Raw genomic sequence first — 20,237 nt, forward strand, 5'->3', positions numbered from 1 at the left:
TTCACAGTTAGATAGAACGTCCACTTATAGATTGAAGCAATCAGGCGGATGTGGTATACCCGTCTAATTAAGTGGCTATTTGATTTGGAGGTGATAGACAAGTAAGTTATTTTTCCTTGTATATTAAAAAGAAATATCCTGATTTGGAATTGTAGCTATTTATGTCGATGGTACATACATGATGGGTACTCTTGATGTAATAAAATACCTTAAAAGCTATTTTAAATCCGAATTTGAGATGAAAAATCTGGGGAAAGCTCGACCGAATACTGAGCTTGTGGTATATCACCGGTTTGCATATGTCTAAAGTTGTCAGGAAATTTAATAAAGAGATGCATCCTGATAGTCGAGGTTAAAATGTAAGTAAGTGACCATTTTATCTAAAGGAAGATGACGAAGATGTGTTGGGAGATGGAATTCTCATATCTAATTAAAATATACGGTTTGTTGTACTTAATATAATAATTTACTCAATCAAATTTTGCATCCTCAGGAAACTTTTTAGCTAGATATAGCTCAGCGCCAGCGCAACATCATTCGATTGGTACAGTGAATGTAATCATGAACTTAAAGTAACCATTGAAATATGTTTTATCCCTGCAAAGACATAAAAAGGAATGCTAATGAAAGTGCAATCCAAAAGTTGTTGATTATGAAAGAATAATAATCTCTTCTCTAACGAAAGTAATCAGGGGAAATATGGTAGATTATTTTCTAAGTCATTACCAATATTCAATTTCGAAAAGTACATGAATAAAGGAACTGTCTGAAACAACTCTGAAAGTAATCAGGGGGAGATGCCGACATCAGGGAGAGGATCCAATGATATGATGTCGACATATTTTACTTCGAAATTGAAGTTGTGTTGCACTCTTTTTCCCTTCGATCGAGAATAGTTTTTCCCAAATGGTTTACTTGACAAGGTTTTTAGCGAGAAAAAGCTAAAAGCATCAAGTTTGTTGAACTTTGAAGACATAAAGATCGCGTTGATATTACTGATCAAAAAATATCCGAATCAAATAAATGAAACACGATAGTCTGTTAAGCAACTTAACTTCCAAAATCAACAACAAGGTCTAATAAACATTCAAGTCACCAAAGTAAAGTGTGATAATCTCCTTTTGACTGCATTAGACTAATGAAAATTGTCTGACATCAGGGGGAGCATCTAATTGTGTGTTGAACTATTTTCTATCACCGAGGTTGCTTTTTCCCACAGGGTTTTGTTACTTGGAAAGGTTTTTAATGAGACAACGACAAACACCGGAATGTAATTTCTCAGCTAAAGCTATTAGTCCCATGAGGGGTCTGTCTTGGGAGTTGTGAAGAAACTAGTCAACTTCAACAGAGCAAAGCGATCATCTGCAACGGATCACCTTTACTTGCATTTGTCACGTTATACTCTTTTCCCTTCGTCAAGGTTTTATCCCACTGGGTTTGCCTTGTCAAGGTTTTAATGAGAAAACGTATATGCATCCATCAGTGTTCTAAGTTTACTTAATATTGTACTAGTGGTGCCAAAAAATCGTTCTTTTGGTTCAGGGTGGTTTAACTGCCGTGATATAGTCCAAGCCCATTACCAGTAACCACCCAAGCCCATTACCAGTAACCACCAGTCCAGAAACCCATTAGCCCACCAGTCCAAGTACCATAACTACGGTCTATAAAACCAATCTACTAACTTTGCCCTACTATAAACATTCCTTTAAAACCCTAATTTTCCACCTCCAAATCGAAAACAGAAGAGAAGACGAAGTTCCACCCTCCACAAATCTTCAATCATGGGTATCTCCCCCCCTCTATCCATCTGTTTCGTTTTGTCTCAAATTTTGAATCTGTGATATGTGAATCTAACGCCGGTGATGGTGGTGATTTGATGCAGGTAAGGTTCACGGATCTTTGGCTCGTGCTGGTAAAGTTAGAGGACAAACCCCAAAGGTTGCTAAACAAGACAAGAAGAAGAAGCCCAGAGGTAGAGCTCACAAGAGGATGCAATACAACAGACGTTTCGTCACTGCTGGTAAGATTCTGCTGTGTTTACTGGTTTTTTGAAGTGATTTTTGGATTTGGATTTGGATTTTTTTTTTCAAGGGTTTGTGGATTGGGGTTATTAAATGTGAAATTGGTAATTGGATGTGCAGTTAAATGTTATTGTTATAAACAGTGATTGATTGATTTAGTGAGAAAATGAACCAAGGGTATTGGATTTTTTTTTTTTTTTAGGGTTTGTGGGTTGGGGTTTTTAGATGTGAAATTGGTAGTTGGATGTGTTGTTAAATTGTTATTGTTATAGATATTGATTGATTTGGTGAAGAAATGAACTTCAAGGGTATTCAGATTTTTTTGGTAGAATCTTATGATTTGGTTTATGAAACAAAATTGGGAATTAGAACTGTGGTTAGTTTGTTTTTGAGGATTGTTAGTGTGGCTTAAGTTGTTGTGGACTGATGGTGCATTAGTCTGTTTCCAGCTGTGTGGATTGATATGATTTGGTTACCTAAACAATTGGGAATGAGGACTGTGCTTAGTTTGTTTTTTAAGCTTGCTAGTGTAGCTTAAGTTGTTATATGTGGAGTACGTTGGTTTGAGACTGCATTTTCTGTTACCAATAGTGTCCATTGTTTTTTATTTCTTCAATTTGCATTTTGTAATACTGTCTAATTTTTTGAGTGTGTTTGTAGAGTTGCTGGTTTCTTAAACAACTTTTTGCGAGGTTATTGTTAGAGACTAGTTTCTTGTTCTAGTATGAGTCACAGTTCCCTGAACTGCATTATTTCTTATTGTGTGCGCCATGAGAGCAAATCTCTGACAGTGACCTGAGTAAACTTGGAAGTTCAAAGTTGTACTTGGGCCATGTTTTTTCTATTTTGTAAATGAAACCTACTTCACCCTGATGCACCTCTCTCAGATTAGCAAGTTCTAATCAGCAATGGTTGTTTGTAGGTTTAAACTCTTTTTCCTTCTGTAGGGGTTTCTTACTAATTTATTAAATTTGAGGAAGATTTTGTTGAAATTTGCAAGTGATGATAAAACAGACAGGGACATCAGAAATCCTATTTCAGGATAGTATAATGTTGACACGTCTTGGGAATCTCTCTGATGCATTTTCATCAAATATTTACGGGTTCTTTTAGGTTAATTTTACAACAATTCTTTGCAGACACAAAAGAAATCGAGCAGAAAAACCGACTCTCACATGGGGTGGCTCCCAATTTGCACGATTAACAGGGGCCCCACCTCATGTGAGTGTCGGTTTTTTTTTGCTCGTTTTTAGTGATGTTTGATCTTTTTCGTTAATCGTTTCGTCTTGTTTTAGTCTGTTATGAATGGGTTATCTAAACAATCAGAAATGAGGACCGTGCTTAGTTTGGTTTGAAGCTTGCTGGTGTAGTCATGATTGGATATGAACCATGTTTGTCTGAGACTGTATTTCTATATTACAAACAGTGTCATCATGTCAATTGTTTTGTTTTTTCATTGCATCTCTACAAGACTGTCTGATTTTCTTAAGTGTGTCACAAGTTATTTAAGAATGTAAGCCAGTTTCATGAAGACATTGTTTTATAACTAGTTGCTTATGGTATCTGATGAACTTGGAACCTGAACTGAAAGAATTTCAGAACTGTATGCTTCCAAGTGTCACATGTATTTATCAATGAACTTATAAACTTGAGAGTTTATAATAGATGTTGTTCTAGGCCCATGAGTTTATAATAGTTGTTGTTCTAGGCCCATGTTCTGTAGATGTTATTATTATTTTTTTTTAATTTTAGTTTTCGGTACTAGTTATTTTGAGTTTATACTTGGAACTTTGCTTAAAATGAGACCTACTTCACCACTTGCCTACATTAGCAAGTTCTAGTGTTGAAATTTGCAAGTGATGATAAAACATAAAGGGACATCAGAAATCATATTTTAGGATGGTAAAATGTTGGCACCTCTTGGGAAATCTCTCTGATGCATTTTCATCTAATATCTGGGGGTTCTATTATGTTAAGCTTATCATTTTGTGCAATAGATTTTGTGTAGTTTAGTGTTTGTATTTCTTGACTAGTGCCAATGATGGTTTTAAATATACTATGAGTTAACAGCTGTGAACACATCTTAAAGCTGAGGCACCGATCGACAATTTTGTTTTTACATTCTATAGCATAATTAGTAGTTAAATGTGATCCTTGTTCTTTCTTTGATATTCATTTGGAAGTTGAATCACTGATTTCCTGTTTCTTTATGTCTTTCAGTTGTTGGCTTTGGAAAGAAGAGAGGACCTAACTCTTCAGAGAAGTAAGCTGGAGACACAATGTGAGGAGTTATAGGTGTAGGGTAGCTGCTGTATTTTCTTATGCCGTGATTAAGTTTGTTTTTCCCGAATGACAGAATTTCTTTTGTTGAATCACTTCGATGCTTAAGGGTCAACTCTTTGGTGAATTCATGTGAAAATCCAACTTTAGAAGGAGGTTTATTAAGAAGCTTTATTACATTACTGTTTGTGTTTTGAGTTCGAATCAATCTTTAACTCTCTGTTGGAGGAAAAACTGTGCTGGATAATCTATAGCCAATACCAGAAGCAGGATTTAGTAACCCTGGTAATTGGTTCGAATCAATCGGTTAAAAAATATAAGTTGGGGAAGATAAAGTTTTCTTTCTTATCGAACTTCTAAGTTAGAGAAGATGCAACTTTCAGTTTGGCTTGCATTTTGTTATCAATAGAACCAAAGCCCTTCAAAGAAACTAATATTTGTGATTGGCAAACTGTTATATGAAGTAAAATTTCTCTTAAGTAGCAAGACTTGCTCCATCATCAAGCTGGTTAATCAGTGTCTTCAAGGCCTCTCGCGCTTAATTTCTTCATTCTTTGAGCTCTCTCCTAGGGGTTTCAATGAAATATATCTGTTCATGTGGGGAAATGCACTCCCGATTCACGGCATCCACATCCCAAAGTTCTATCGCCGTATTTGCTTTTGGATCACAGCTTCAGGGTTCACAAAGAGGACTTTGTTCTTTGTAATTAATTTCGGGGTAGCCGGATATTTGCAATAGGCCGAGGAGTCGTACGCTATACTGAAGTCCCTACTCCAACTCTCCCCCCTTGCGTAGTTCTGTAGAGACCATATGTCTAGAAGATTGTGTTTGCTCCTGCGATGATAAATGCACAAATTCACCCTCGATGTTTGCAGCCTATAGTCACAGTTTGGGAGAAATGGTCCAGAATCCCTTAATTTCTTGCATGAGTTAGCTTACAGATACTTACAGCCAATGAAATTCCCATGTGTTGCCTTGACAACACCCAAGCAAATGTGCGGTTAATTTCTGCACATCAGGAAGATCCCTGATTAATAAGTATTTGTGCAACTTAAAAAAAGGTCTGCAAGTATAAGCTTGAACTTGTAGTCTTACCCCATTGGTCATTATCGGAACCAATGGATTATAAACATTGAATTGGCTTCCACCTTTCATGGTTAAAGCCACATTTGGAGACTTTGGTGTACGAGCTTGAGCTGAATCTGTGCTGCATGAGTGCACAGTCCAAAGAGAGCAAAAATTCGAGTAAGAATGGATGTCAACGGGATAAAAATAAAGAAAAAATAGCGTATGACTAACAGATGTTCAAGATGTTCTGAACATGGGCCGGCCCGCAGCACTAACTATAGAGGCTGCTCTTTCTGTGAATAGAAGACTTTGTTTCTCGCCTTCTGCTAATGCTATTGAATCTTTTGACATTGCTTCTCCTGTTATTCCTGCATCTGAGAATATCGAATCTGCATCATCTTCATTGCATCTGACACAACATATAAGTATAGACTCATCATTCATCACCCCAATTTCCCAACCTAAATCAACCTTTAAAATTTCGGTATCTGACTTTTTATCATCTTCTTCATTGGAAGGGTTTGTTCCTTTCTTGCTGAGGATGGCCTTATCCTTGCATTGATCAATTTAGATCCAATCTCCAGGCGAATCTTGACAAACGGATGAGTTTCTCCCGATTCCATTTCTTTCTCTTACCCCCTCAAAGCGATAGGAGGAGACACAAATATTTACCAAATTCTGATTTGACCTACTTTTTAAATTTGATATTGCCTATAGCATCAATCACATTCCAACATATTATATGCAACAAACTATCCCCTTGCTTGTTTTATTACTTAGAATTTTATCGGCTTGAGAATTTTTATTGGCCTGATAGACCTAATTTGCTTGCTGTTAGACTCAAATTAGGAATCTTATTTTCATTTCTGCTTTCCTTTTTGTGTCTTTTTCTTAACATCTCTTTAATTATGAAACTTTTAGTTTGGAATGTTCAGGGTTGTAGTAACCCCTTTACTCAAAACCATCTCCATTATCTTATAGCTCAACAGAAACCTGAAATCCTTTTTCTCTCTGAAACTAAATCTCAAAGATACCTAGTTAAAATATAATAGCTTCCTTCACTAATTACCACATTGTGGATCCTATAGTTACTGCAGGAGGCTTAGTCATCGCCAGGGTAGATGGATTTCACTTTGGCATTGTACAATGGAACACCAATATGATAAATGTAATTGTTCAAACCAACTTTGATTCTAGTAAATGGGTCCTTACTTGCTTCTATGGGAGCCCTTACCCCATCAATATGAATGTAGTTTGGGACTTTTTAGAAGAAATAAGACACCAAGTAAATCGTAGGAATATGCCTTGGATAGTTATAGGTGATTACAACATGATCTTTGACCAGTCAGAGAAGTTAGGAGGACTGCCCTTTAATAAAAGAGACAGTGAATATTATCATAGAATTCTAGAAAGAGTAGGACTTTTTGATGTAGGTTTCTCGGGATATGAATTTACTTGGGATAATCATAGGAAAGGAGATAAGAATATTCAGGAAAGATTAGATAGAGCTTCACAAAATGCAGAATGGGACCTTCAATTACCTTATGCATCCCTAAAACATTTAGTGGCGGTAGGATCTGATCATTCTCATATCCTTTTAAATTAAAATGGTATTGATAAGAAAGGAGAATGGACTTTTAAATTCAGAAGGAGAATGACCAACTCTATGGTAAGTAATATTCCTTCTCTCCCTCTACTCCTTTTTCCAATCGTTTTCCTTTATCTAATTATCCATTTTTGCAGACGTTTATGGTCTTGCTGAAGAAGCCACATTTCTTCGCACCTTTCCCCATTCCATGGATGATGATACCCTTCTTGAACGTCTTAACATTTTTTTAAGTAGTTTTACAAATGACAAAACAAAGTCTCTTCCCTTAAGTGAACTCAGATCTAAATTCCATCTTTTAGAAATCGACCATAGATCCAGCTTGAAACTAGCCAATAATTTTAGACGCTGCTACCTTGATTCTAAAGATGAAGTTAATGGTTTAAGAGTCAAGATTAGTAATCTTATAGATGATAAAGATCGCATTACTAGTCAAGGTGCTCAAGCTTTAAAGAACTTTCACCTAATCCTTCTTGAAACCCAACTTGAGCGAGACGAAGCTAATCGCAAAAATGTAGTGCTCACTGAAAGAGGGAATCAACTTCGCTCTCATCTCCTCATAACTAATGATGATGAGTTCGCTTGCGCTGCGAAAATCTTAGATGATTCCAGAAATAATTTAGGTGTAATGTTAGCCTCCAAGTTGATCATTCGGCCTTGGTTAGAGATATCAATTCTGACAGAGAAGGTTGTTAACTTTGCTTCCTAATTAACTGCTCTCTTTTTACAAATTTCAACCAAGTTACTGACTTGCTATTATATGTTCGCAGAAGCTGAAAATGCATTTCGCAAGAGAATTGAAGAATTGGAGGCTCAGAATAAAGATCTTGAAGCTGAAAAAGTAAAACTCGCAGAAGATTTCTCTGCTAGCAATGATAAATGTCGCAGGATCAAGAATCAATTAAAGATCACTGTTGCGAACTTTGGGAATGACGTTCTTCACTTTCGCAATAAAACTATTATGAGAGTCTGCGACGATAACAACATTCCCCACTCTACATATCCCTGTATCTCAGAGGAAGTTCCAGAGAATATACCTCCTCCAGACATTTCAGATAGCGATAATAGCAAAGAAAGAAGAAGAAGAAGGAAAAGAAGAAGAAGAAATTGATGAAGAAGAGGAAGGATCGAGCAAGAAATAGTTTTTCTTTCTTTGTTAAACTTTTCCCCCTCTTGTAATATTTGTAACATTTGTATATCTGTTCTTCCATCCTTGGCTCTTTATGTTTTTTGTAATCTACTGTTGTGAACTTCTTCAACTTCAAAAATCTTTCTCAATATAAGCTCCATCTCTTTTATTTTACCTGCATGTGTTAGTAAAGCAATTCCTTTTCGCAATACCATATATTTAATCAATACATAATCATCAGTCACATACAATTTTCAGTTCATGCGTAAATCTATCAGATGGGGGAAAATAACACTTTCTCGTTCTATACATTCCCATACTTGTCTCTGTTATTTGTGTCCAAATGAAAGATTAAGAAGGTTACCTCTTAGCAATAAGATTTATGCGATATTTTGTTGTCTATGCCTCAATATCGCCGTCTTATCTGCATTTCTTTTCATAATCTCGCTATCGTACATTTTATCAGATATATCTTGGAATTTTCCAAGACTCCATTCATTATTATTCTCTTATGTGGTCTTATTTTGCCTTCCTAAGTAAAGGTCTCATTTCTCCACCCCTTGTATTCGCGACAAAATCGAAGGACGTTTTTACAGTAATGACCCATTGATCTTGTCTTAATTTTTTCTTGTATTATTTTTCGTGCGACAATATGACAGGCCTAAATATTCTTTCGAAAGTAAAGTCCCATGACATTGCCGTCTTGCGACGAAATCGCAGGACGTCCTTACACTTTTGTGTATTGACCCATTGATCTCGTCTTATCTCTCTTTTGTATTATTGCCTTTGCAGGATTGTTGCACAAATATGACAAGATTTAATACTCCCGTGAGTAAAAAGCCTCACGGCATTTGCATCTTTGACACTTATCAGCTCCCTAATGGAGGGTCCCGTCCTTATCATCCCCTTGTTTGCCCCTTCAAGGAGGCGTACCTTTACCATACAAGGTTGGCTCCTCTCATCCGGTCTTAACAACAACCAGTTGGTTTCACAGCCTCTTATCCCTTCGCCGATATGGCTCATGGTTACAAGACTACACCCTAAGAGGGGTTTTCTTCGGAACGAGTGCATCATAAGCCAAGACTTGCCAGGTACGCTCCAGAAGCCCCAGGCACTCTTAGTTCAACCATGTACCTCGGCGCCTTGATCAAATTCTGCATTCCTTAGGAGAGACCTTCTCACCTTAATAGTCCAACCTAAGTCATAAGCTTAGGCTAAAAATCCAAGGCGCTCTCCTGGATGGGCTTTATTGACCCCAAATCTCCATGACTCAGGTTCCGGGGGAGGTGTAACCTTTCCCCGAGCCATGCAATAGGTTCTCCCCTTCTACGACGCACTTTAGGTCTTACATTTGCCTCTTGCGAAATTTTATTTCGCGAACTAGGTGTACGCCATAATTGGGTGCCTCTTTCATTCTTTGTTCATTCTATTGCTTTAGGCTCTGTTGTAATATCTCTTTTTTATCTTTTTCAATCAATAAAAATATTTTTCAAATCTACTTTGACAAATTTTTTTTCTTTCTCTCTTCTCTTAATTTCATCAATTTCATTCTCATTTCACATTTTAAGTTTCTTACTTTTGCTACCTTCTGCCTGGGCATCTTTCAGTTCTCGCACGCTATTGTTTATTTCATTTCGCAGAGTATTCATTTCTCGCTCCGTGTTATCACTTCCACTTACAGCATACTTTCACAGATATTTTCCATTATACACTGCAGTTGGCTCACCCTCTAACTCATATTTTCCTTCCTTGAGTACGTTTGTTACCGTATAGGGTCCTTCCCATATGTTCGCAAGATCACCTTCAACATTCCTCTGATAAGTCGGCGGTAGAAGTAATACAAGATCTCCTCTGCGAAATATTCGCCAATTCTTGTTTTCAGCTAATATTGCTCTCGCAGCACTCCCTTCTTCTCCACGCTCTATTGCGTCTACCATCAGCCTTTCGCTTCTTTGCTTTTCTTTGATATTATGCCTCCAATTCTTCTTTTTAGTTGATCTTTTTTCGCACGACTCTACATCAATTGCATGGCATTTTTTCCCCTCAACCCAATTTCCTCTTATGATTCCAACACCGCTAGGATGAGGAAATTTGATGCACTGATGGAAGGTTGATGCTACCCCCAGGATACCATGCAACCAAGGTCGGACAATTAGCGCATTATATGGTGACTCCACATCAACAACACAGAACAAAATTTTGGAAGATAATCCCTTCAAAGGAATTCGCATAGCAACCTCCCCTTTAGGTTTGTTCTCAGTACCATTAAAGCCATAAATATTGTAAGTCGAAGGTATTAAGTCCTCATCCTTTCCTCCCATAGTCTTGTAAGCATGGTAGAATAAAATGTCCACAGAACTTCCAGTATCAAATAAGATCCTATTGAGTGCCCATGAATTGTCAGCTTCATCATCTTCTTCATCATTAGGTTTCGGGTTGATCTCTAGTCTTACCACCAAGGGATTATCATGCATTTCTACACCTTCAGGTACCTCTTCTGCTGTAAAGAAAATAGACTGTTTCTGCCATTCTTGTGGCGGCGAAATCCTCGCAATGTTCAAAATTTCTCTATCATCAACATCCCTTGCGAAAACTCTGTTTAGAACGTTATCATGAAAATCTTCAATTGTTTTGTACGAATGTACAATATAATGACAAAACAAGTTCTTTGCTTTCGCACCAACTTCTATTAGAAATGTGTTTTGCTTTCGCAAAACAGGTTCTTTGCTTACTCTGCGATCTTCTGGTGGTAATGGTAAAGGCAGTGTTTGCCTTATCATAAAATGGTTCAGCTTTCCCTGGTCTGTCATCCTAAGGATAATTCTCTTTACATTCCTGCAATCATTTTTCGAACGTCCATGGAAGTGATGATATAAGCAAAATTCGTGACTTCTGTGGGTTGGAGGTAGCTCATTCCCCATGTTCCAAGGTGTTGGAATGTTTTCCATTAAGATTATGGCTTCCCATATCTTTTCTACACTAGCATTTAGAGGATGCATCTTTATTTCTTCCCACACTACTCTGTGAGTTCCCTGTCCCCCTATGATAGTTAGGTTTTTGACCACCATAACTTTCTTGTGGATGATCAAGTCTCTGAATCTTGTTATTTTCGCCACGGCTATAGAATCTTCTTTCTCTCTCAAACTCTTCTTGGTAACGACTTCCTATTGCTACCAGCTTCTGTTGATTTTCGACCACCACTTTTCCTTGTTGTTCTTGCGAAGTATTCGCTACTGTATTTATTAACTTGGGTAGTAAGCTTGCATTCCCTACCTTTGAAATTTTGTTCACAACTGGGTACGACTCCATTTCATTTTGCTTTTCCTCAAGAGCAATATACTCTTCTTGATAATCTCGCAACTCAGTCATCGTAATAGTATTCTTGATTCTAAATATTTTAACATACAACAAATTTGTTGCGAACGTTGCATTGATGAATGACAAAATAAGGTATCTTTCATCCACACGGCCAGCCATATCGCTACACATTGTCTTCCACCTCATAGTCAAATGTTTCAAACTTTCGCCACATCTTTGCCTTAATCCAAACACATCTTCAATGCCCCGTCGCGAGGAATTTTTACTTATGTAAGCCCCAAAAAACACCGTTTTTAAGTGATTGAAAGATGCTATGGTATTAATTTGGTAGTCCTTCAAACCATTTTAACGCTTCTCCTGTCAAACTTTATGCAAAGTATTTGCACAACACAACATCGTGGTTTTCCCACTGTAATATGCATCTCACGTAAGCCTTGATATGCTGAACTGCACAAGTTGTTCCATCAAAAATGCTAGTTAACGCAGGTAGATTACATTTTGGTGGTATTCCCCTCACTTGTACTTCTTGTGTAAATGGTGTTTTCGCAGCTTCCTCTATTGCTTCATCCAACTGTCTCCTGCCTTCTTCCTTTCTGTTGTTGAGCATCCCTCTCATCTCCGCCAATTCTCTTAAGATTTGTTCATTCACACCTGACCCTTGGTCCACTGGCCTCTTTAATCTTGCTTCTCTTCTCCTACGTTCATGTCTGTTTTGCCTTGCGAAATCTTGTGCTTCCTCTTCATCATCCTCTTCTTATCTTCCCCTGCGATTTTATCTTTCATTCCTTACATTTATTCGCACATGATTGTGCCTCTCATTTTCTCCCCTGCAACCTTTCTCATTCCTCATTATTTCTCTTTCTTGCCTTTCAATTTTTCCTTGTGTTCTATCAAATTCTTCATTATTGTTGTGGTATTGTTCACGCCTTCTCTCTTGGTTATCGCGACTGTTCTGGCGTATTTCCTCTTGGAGATCTTGTTCTTGAACTTCTGCCCTCAGTTTTTGTCGTTCTCTTTCGCAGGCTATACGTGCTTGTTCGGCATAACGCCTCTCAATTTCATCTTCTACGACTTGCTGATTTCTTTGCATTTCTCTCCCATGTAATATTCTCCTTCCTTCCTCTCAGTTTTCTTCACCATCTTGATCATTTCTCTCGTGACATTGTTCATCCCCTTGATCTCTGTCATTTTGTTCATTGTGGTAATTTTCGCCATGTTGAACGTAACGATCTTCAATTATTTCTCTTTCTTCGCGACGCCCTTCATTTGGATTCTTTACTCATTCTTGAACATCTTCATCAACATCCCTCACAGGCGAATCTCGTAGTACTTCTTGACCTTGTATTTTGAAGCCTTATATTTTCCATTCTATTTCCGTGTTAAATTTGCACATTCTGCTGCTTCTAAACTCCTTTCTTCGAATAATCTTTGCCTTAATGCCTCTAACGTTTCATTCTCTTCATTTCCATGAATTATTTCCCCAACTACTTCTCTGTCTCTCTCTATTCTTCTCAATTGATGTTCTTCTTCTACTTCCTCTGCTGAGTACGACTGCCAAGTGTTTATACTGACTCTATCGTAATCGATGACTCTATCTTGTAATGGTGTACGCTGAATTGGTGGTTGAATTCGATTTTCTCCATTATTTCTTGCTCCCATCCTAGAAGATTCCCCAATTTCATTTCTCCTTCTTCCAGCAATTCTTTTACTTATCCTTGGTTGTTCCAAAGTATTTGTTCGTCTTACCATCTTTCCGATTTTAATGATCTGTTAAAAACCACACAAATTCTTCACCAATTTCTCCAAATTATTTCAAATCTCAATAACAATCTTCAACCTTGTTTTCCTATAATCTTCCATCTTAATTCCCTGTTTCTAGCGCCATTATGTAGTTGCAGGAAATCCTACAACTACACCCCTTAATGATTTCTACAATGATTTACACAAATTTTAAGACTAATAATCAAACTTTCATTAATTTGTTTATGATCTTCTTGCAAGAATGAGGGGAAATCAAGGAAATGAGAATTACTCTAGACTTTATCTCTCCTATTTGCTTTCTCACCCTTCAAAAAAGATCTCTCCTCTCTCAAGCCTGCTCGGATCTTTATATAGGGTATTGCATAGTGGATGATAGCTAAGTCAACCTTTTTCTTCGGATCTGGCTTGCGACATTCTCGCAAACTTACAAGGGTTTCCTTCGCAACGTTCTATAATCTCGCAAGATCTTCACACTTTCCTCGTGATTAGGTTGATGTCACTTGCCACGTCGTTTCTTCGAATAGTCTGCGAAATCTTCGCTGAAGTATTGTTGTTGCGAGATTCTGTTCCTACAACATGATCTAGGATTTACAGGCTACCCATTTACATGGAATAATAGAAGAGATGTTATAGATTTTACTGAGCAAAGATTAGACAAAGCATTAGTTAATAATGCGTGGTTTAACGCCTTTCCCCGTTGTAACATCACCCATATGGCCCCTCTGATCTCTAACCATGTCCCTATTTGCCTGAACAACCATGTTAATTGGAATGATGGGGCTAAGCCATTCATGTATTTTGGTCCTTGGATGAACCATCCTCAATGCAAAACCCTCGTTGATTCTTCTTGAAATATCAATTTTAATGGTTCTCCTTCTTTTTGCTTTACAAAAAGATTGCTTAACATCAAACACATTCTGAGGAGATGGAATAAGGAAACATTTTGCAACATTAATCAAACATAAACAATATCAAGCATAAACTAGATGAGGCCAACAAAAACCCTCCTCAACTATAAAAGCTAGAGAGATTTACAAGACTTACTTCTGAGCTGTCAATCTGGTATAATATTAAAGAAGAACCAGATAGTAACCCGTGCTTCGCACCGGGAGTATCCTATCGGCTCTTCTCTGGGTTAGCGAGCCAATGTTAAGTTGTCATAAGCTCATAATCAATCTCTATATATGATGTTTTGTCGCAAGATGGAATCGAGTTTGATTTGTCATTAAAGGGAAAAACGATACGCAAATTAATCTACTCAAACTCATGGTAGTTCGAAAACGCAGAGCATATATTAAGTAAACCACAAACGGAGGAAATATGATCAAATACATGAGAGTTTGTAAATTGTTTTCAATTATATGAATACATTTTAAATTGATTCATTGTTCAGAGATAATTGATTCATTAGTCTGTCAAATTACCAAATGTGATTCGAAAGAATAAAGCCCATAGAAAATCCATAACCAAGCACATTTCCTCAAGAATCTAGATAAACCTTTTAGCAACAGTGAAAAAAAAAATCTCAAATTTCCCTGTAATAAGACGGAAAGTAAAAACCAACTGAACTACTAAACACTAAACTGATCTTCTCGCTCTGGTGGTGGTTCGTACTGGTGCCAACACACCGAGGGTGGGCATTAATTTGTACAGAGTTGCACCATTGCCAGAGTTGGAGCAGAATGTCTGAATTTCCACACTGTCAAAGATTGGCACGTCACCATGAAACTGAAGCCTTGCCAAAATTGATTTTATGAGTTGCCAAAGCTTGATTTCCAACTTTACTGAAGCCTTGCCAAAAGATGAAGTGCCTAAAAGCTCTAAGTATCTGAATTTGAATTGCCAAAATCTGCCTTGTCTAAAAATATCCAATAATAAACCTGGGCAGCATCAAATTCACTTGATTTATGTATCACTGAACAGGAGTTGCATCAGAAAAATACATTTAATTTTTAAAATGCAAATAACTGATTTATGAAAACAACGTCAAATAACTTGTGTGTCAGCAACATTCTTCAGGTATTTCCCACCTCTCCTAAGACCTTGCCAGCATTGCAGTTCTTTCAGTGACACCACAGCCACTAACCTTAAGGTCAAGTTGAGAAAAATTATCAGCAACTAAATAAACAAAACAAAAACAAAAAAGCATTATCTCCAGCATTAGCAAGAAGATTAATGTAAGAAAATCGAAAGTAGAAATGTGTGAGAAATTGAAAGTTGTTTCTGGTGTTTGGTGGAAATTTATACCATAACAAAGACGAATGCGACTACGCATTAATTTTGTGTCAATAATTGTTGGTGCAAACCACGCCTTGAAAAAAGAAGCAAAAGGAAGAGTAGAATATTACAGTAAATATGTAATATATAGAATTCAGACTTAATCAGGAAGGGTGTGATTCTGCTCAATATAGTTAACTGAATAAGTAATTTATGTTTAATGCTTGACACTACCATGGAGAAGATAGAATTCACCTAGAACAAGCACTATGGTGGCATGACCATTACTTTTCTTGTGCTCCCATAAGTGATCACCATATATCAAATCCCTTCAACTCAAAAATTGAAGTTTTCAATACAACGATTCCCGTTGTTCATGATCTAGTAGCGAGTCACATTAATCTCAACCATTCTGGCAACCACTATGAGGGGAGACCTTATCGTGGAAAACATAGTTTGTTGCGTATTTTTTGCTCGCATTGTTTCCCCTGCAACAAAAAAAGTAAATATAGTTAGAGTGCAACAATTATAACTTTGGGATATGTAACTATCACCAGTTTTGGAATTCAAATACACATCATATTAGTGCAAAAATTTACATGGTTCCTGGTATATATAGAAGAAAACATAAGTCTTTCAATTTTTAATTACACAGGTTATGGGTGTATTTTGTAGATCAGATGAACACCTGTTTTGACAAAAATGCAAAGCAGCTCATCATTTGTACTTTAACCTTGAGTAAAGCACATCATGTACAATCGTTTAGTCACCATTATCACTCACTTTTTCCTTTAAAAACATCAATAACATACTGATTTTAACGGCGACCGAAAATTTCAGTAAAGAATACTCACTGACATGCCTTTGTGCTTCTTCCCCATGCCAGGAATGCTAATAAACTTGGTCATAGCCAGTGGAAACTCTTATGGAGTAGGTTTGCAGAGATATCCCGTGACCCCATCCTTGAAACTCCTATTGAAGTCACCCAATAGGACCACCACTTGCCATTTACCTTAAAACTCACCCTGCAAGCATTGAACTGTTAAGGTAAACCAAAGTACCAATTACCATCTTGGTTGTAGTTCATCCACACCCCATTTGTCAATTGAATGTTAATTCAGCCTTTACATCTGCAATGGGTAGGTGCCAGAAATTCTATTAAAACGAAAACCGATTAAGCATTGTCTTAAACCATCAATGAAAAAGAAAATATATAGTTACCTGAATCTTAGACTCAACACTAAAAGAGAACCACAGAATCAACCCTGCAACTGAAAATTACAGAATCAAAACAAAAACTAAATGGAAAACAGAAAAGAAAATAAATGAAGAAAAGAAGAATACCCACCTGAATCTTAGACTCAATGTTACTGATGGTTCCCAAAACAGTGGAGAGATAATTTGTGATGAATTTGTGGTTCGTATTTCCACAAACAGTTAATGCGCGTATAGTGGGCACTCTTAAATTAACCAAAAAAATGAACACAATGCTAGGTGAGGTTTGTTTTAAATTAAAATTTGGAAAATAAAAAGAGTGAATGAATAGACATACTACCTGCAATATATGAATTTCTGTAATAAGAATTCTGAAAGAACAAACAGTGCCTGCGATATATCAAATACAATATCATCTAATTTAGTAACTACCAAAATTATTAGTTGACAAAACTGAGAAACCCTAATGAATTATAAAAATCAATTAATACTAAATTCGAATAAACCCAAACCAATCTGCGTATAAACTAAGATAGATTTAGAAGGAAGATTTTGAGTAGTACCCGTCTATGAATACATCAATAAGATTTGGAGCAGTAACATTCAAAATCAAAAAGGAAAGCGAGTGGTTTGTTTTGGTGATGGATTATGTGCTCTCTGTTCAGGAAGTGGGAGTTGGAACGGTTTGTTTTGATGGAAGGGTAGAAAAACCAAATGGAGATAGAGAAGCAGTTTTGATTATCGTCGGTTACAGGAGAAAGTGGAATTCAGAAGGTGACATGGGTAAAGTGGGGGTGTAAATCATGTGTAAGAAAGTATTAAAATTAATTGTGTGGGGTTCGAATTAATGAGAGAGTTTTATTTTGTAATACTCTCATTATAGGTGCCCACATCAGCTTTTTATGGGGCCAGAATGATTGAGAATCAAGTATTGAGTTTGGATTATCATTTTGTTGGATTTTGGAAAATAAAAAGTAAGGAACAAAGCATAGCTCTTGGAGATAGGAACACTCAGTTTTTCCATGACTCCGCTAGGCAAAGATATAGGAGAAATAGGATTGATACCATTAGGGAACATAGAGGAAACTGGTTACAAGGAAAGAATGAAATTGCGAACTGCCTTTCTCAACATTTCAAGAACATTGCTACATCTTTCAACCCTGTGATTGATGATAACTTGATTGATCTTTATTTACTATGGAAGCTAACAAAAGTCCTGGTCCCGATGGGTTTCCTCCTAATTTTTTTTAGAAAAATTGGGAGACCATAAGTATTGACCTAGTGATGATACAGACATTCTTTAGAACAAGTTTTTTGCTTAGAGAACTTAATTCAACATTCATACCTCTCATTCCCAAGGTACCCAAACCTATTACTACTGCGGAATTTAGGCAAACTGTCTTATGTAACACAACATACAAAGACAATCCAAACTCATAGCCAATAGAATGAAGCCTTTGCTTAGTAGAATTATCTCTCCGTACCAATCTGCCTTCATCCCTGGAAAGCAGATCTCAAATAACATTGATATAGTACAAAAGTTGATAACAACATGAGGAAGAAAAAAGGCCTTATGGGTTTGAAATTGATATATCTAAGGCGTTTGATAGGGTAGAATGGAATTTTTCGATGGAAATTATGAGAAAAATGGGTTTTTCTGAAGTTTGGTGTAATCGTATTCTCTAATGCATATCAACAACTAACCTCTCTATCATGATGAATGGATCTCCCTGTGGTTTTTTCAAACCAACAAGAGGATTGAGACAAGGGGATCCGATGTCCCCTTATCTTTTTCTTTTTTTGTATGGAATCTTTGTCATAGGATTAATAATCATGCCCCTTCTATCACTCACCTTTTATTTGCAGATGACTACCTTTTGTTTTGTGAAGCTTTTACTCATGCCAGCAACAATCTTGTTAAACTTTTTTCTGATTTTGGTAAAGCATCAGGCCAGTTGATCAACCTTAGTAAATCATGGGTTTTCTTTAGTTCCCATACCGACCTTGATATCATGAATGCAATCCAATATGGCCTTAATGTTCAATCCATCCCTCTTAATGATAAATATTTAGGGTCACCATTGTTTACAAATAGGTCTAAGATCAAATGCTTTGAACCAATGGTAGAAAACATGAAATCTAGGATCTTAGGTTGGAAATAGAAAACTATTACGATCCCGGGAAAAACAGTCATGATTAAAACTGTAACGTCTTCCATGAGTATTTATCAGATGTCCTGTTCTAAACTTCCTAAGAACATATTCAAAGATATGAACAAAATTCAAAGGGGTTTTTCGTGGGGGAAAAAACATAGAGTCTCCGAAAGGAGTTTTTTTTTTGAAACTGAAAGAAGAATTTGATTAATTATGAGCATTTAAAAAGGATGTATCCTCCTGTAGCTGAGCAACAATATTACTAGGAGGAAATGTAAGCCAAACACTACTTAATCTTTTTACTCTAGCTAGCTTGGACAAAATGTCAGCTACTTTATTTTTTTTTCCTTTGGAACATAAGAACAACTCCAAAGGTTAAACACTTTAAATAAAATTTTATATGTACTTTATTATGAATTCTCCCGTCGATACTAAACTCTCATTTTTCACAGAATCTGCAACAAGCTTTGAATCGAGCTCGAACTCCACTCTTCCCAGCTTCATCTCCTTTGCCCATTGAACAGCTTCCCAAAGTGCTCTGCATTCTGCCTGTTCTGGATTCTCCACTCTATTCAAGAAGATACACTTGGAACCTTGATGTTCACGTGCAAAATTACTAATGATTAGTCTCAGACCACATGTTTTATCTGTATCAAGAAATGAGCCATCACAATTAATTTTCAGAGAGTTTATATCAGGTGGTATCCAATGAAGATCACGTCTATCTTCATGAGAAGGAGATATAGTCATCACATGGGGTTTATTTTCGCACTGAAAGATTTCTTTTTTGCAGGTTAGCACAATAGCATTCGGTGGAGTAGCTTTCCCATTGAAGACTTTATCACAGCGAGCATTCCATAAGCACCAGGCCACAATAGCTATTTTACAAAGAAGATCTTATTGTAACTGATTAGTGAAGTACTTCTCAAACATTTCACAAATCCAGTGTTGACTATTATTTATGCATTGAGTCTGAATTCCCAGCACTGCAAACCAAACCCCTCTAGAATTTGAGCAATTCAAAATGCAGTGGGTGCTAGTTTCTGTAACTTGAGAACAAGTTGGAAAAATTAGATTTCCATATTGGATAACATGTAGAAGCTTATCCCTTGTAGGAAATGTCTTTGAGACATTTCCAGAAGAACTGAATTATCCTTGCCAATAAGTTTCCAAAGTTTCTTGAAAATATTCTTCATTCTTTGGTTCACTGGAGTATGTATATTCTTCTCCTCAAACATCTTTCTATACGCTGATTTAACCGAAAACACTCCGTTCTTTTCCAACGTCCAAACAATTCTATATTCATGTTGATAATGAATAATTTGTTGCAGAATTAGACTTGCTGTTGTGGTTCACTGGACCTGTGATAGACGCATTTATGCGTCTAATTTGTCCTCAATGTTCCGTATTGTTAGTACTCGATATCGTACTTATTATGGTGTTTTGTGTGTTTTTAGGTATTTTTTGG

At 36.8% G+C, this 20,237-nt stretch overlaps 1 protein-coding gene, 1 long non-coding RNA gene and 3 other non-coding genes across 13 annotated transcripts; 4 read left to right on the top strand and 1 right to left on the bottom strand.

Moving 5' to 3' along the window:
• The first annotated feature begins 1,684 nt into the window (after positions 1–1,684).
• Positions 1,685–4,509, top strand: LOC113344939 (40S ribosomal protein S30). Its single transcript, XM_026588808.1, has 3 exons — positions 1,685–1,785; positions 1,883–2,020; positions 4,242–4,509. The coding sequence occupies exons 1-3, from the start codon at positions 1,782–1,784 to the stop codon at positions 4,286–4,288; spliced, it is 189 nt and encodes a 62-aa protein (XP_026444593.1). The 5' UTR covers positions 1,685–1,781; the 3' UTR covers positions 4,289–4,509.
• Positions 3,014–3,106, top strand: LOC113345096. Its single transcript, XR_003358003.1, has one exon. It is a non-coding gene; the product is annotated as a small nucleolar RNA R44/J54/Z268 family (small nucleolar RNA).
• LOC113345097 lies at positions 3,871–3,964 on the top strand. Its single transcript, XR_003358004.1, has one exon. It is a non-coding gene; the product is annotated as a small nucleolar RNA R44/J54/Z268 family (small nucleolar RNA).
• Positions 4,051–4,122, top strand: LOC113345095. Its single transcript, XR_003358002.1, has one exon. It is a non-coding gene; the product is annotated as a small nucleolar RNA Z267 (small nucleolar RNA).
• A 10,068-nt stretch (positions 4,510–14,577) lies between the features above and the next one.
• Positions 14,578–17,381, bottom strand: LOC113344972. Of its 9 annotated transcripts, none has more exons than XR_003357967.1 (8): positions 17,180–17,381; positions 16,957–17,006; positions 16,750–16,861; positions 16,623–16,672; positions 16,256–16,531; positions 15,432–15,889; positions 15,215–15,270; positions 14,579–15,064 (listed from the first exon to the last, which is right to left on the bottom strand). It is a non-coding gene; the product is annotated as an uncharacterized LOC113344972 (long non-coding RNA). The 9 variants fall into 9 exon arrangements; XR_003357966.1 differs by having other exon boundaries at positions 14,580–15,265; positions 15,432–15,495; positions 15,657–15,889; XR_003357963.1 differs by having other exon boundaries at positions 14,580–15,270; positions 15,432–15,495; positions 15,657–15,889.
• Positions 17,382–20,237: the final 2,856 nt, after the last annotated feature.

This window comes from Papaver somniferum, unplaced genomic scaffold (assembly GCF_003573695.1).
Source record: "Papaver somniferum cultivar HN1 unplaced genomic scaffold, ASM357369v1 unplaced-scaffold_80, whole genome shotgun sequence".
Lineage (NCBI taxonomy): Eukaryota > Viridiplantae > Streptophyta > Magnoliopsida > Ranunculales > Papaveraceae > Papaver > Papaver somniferum.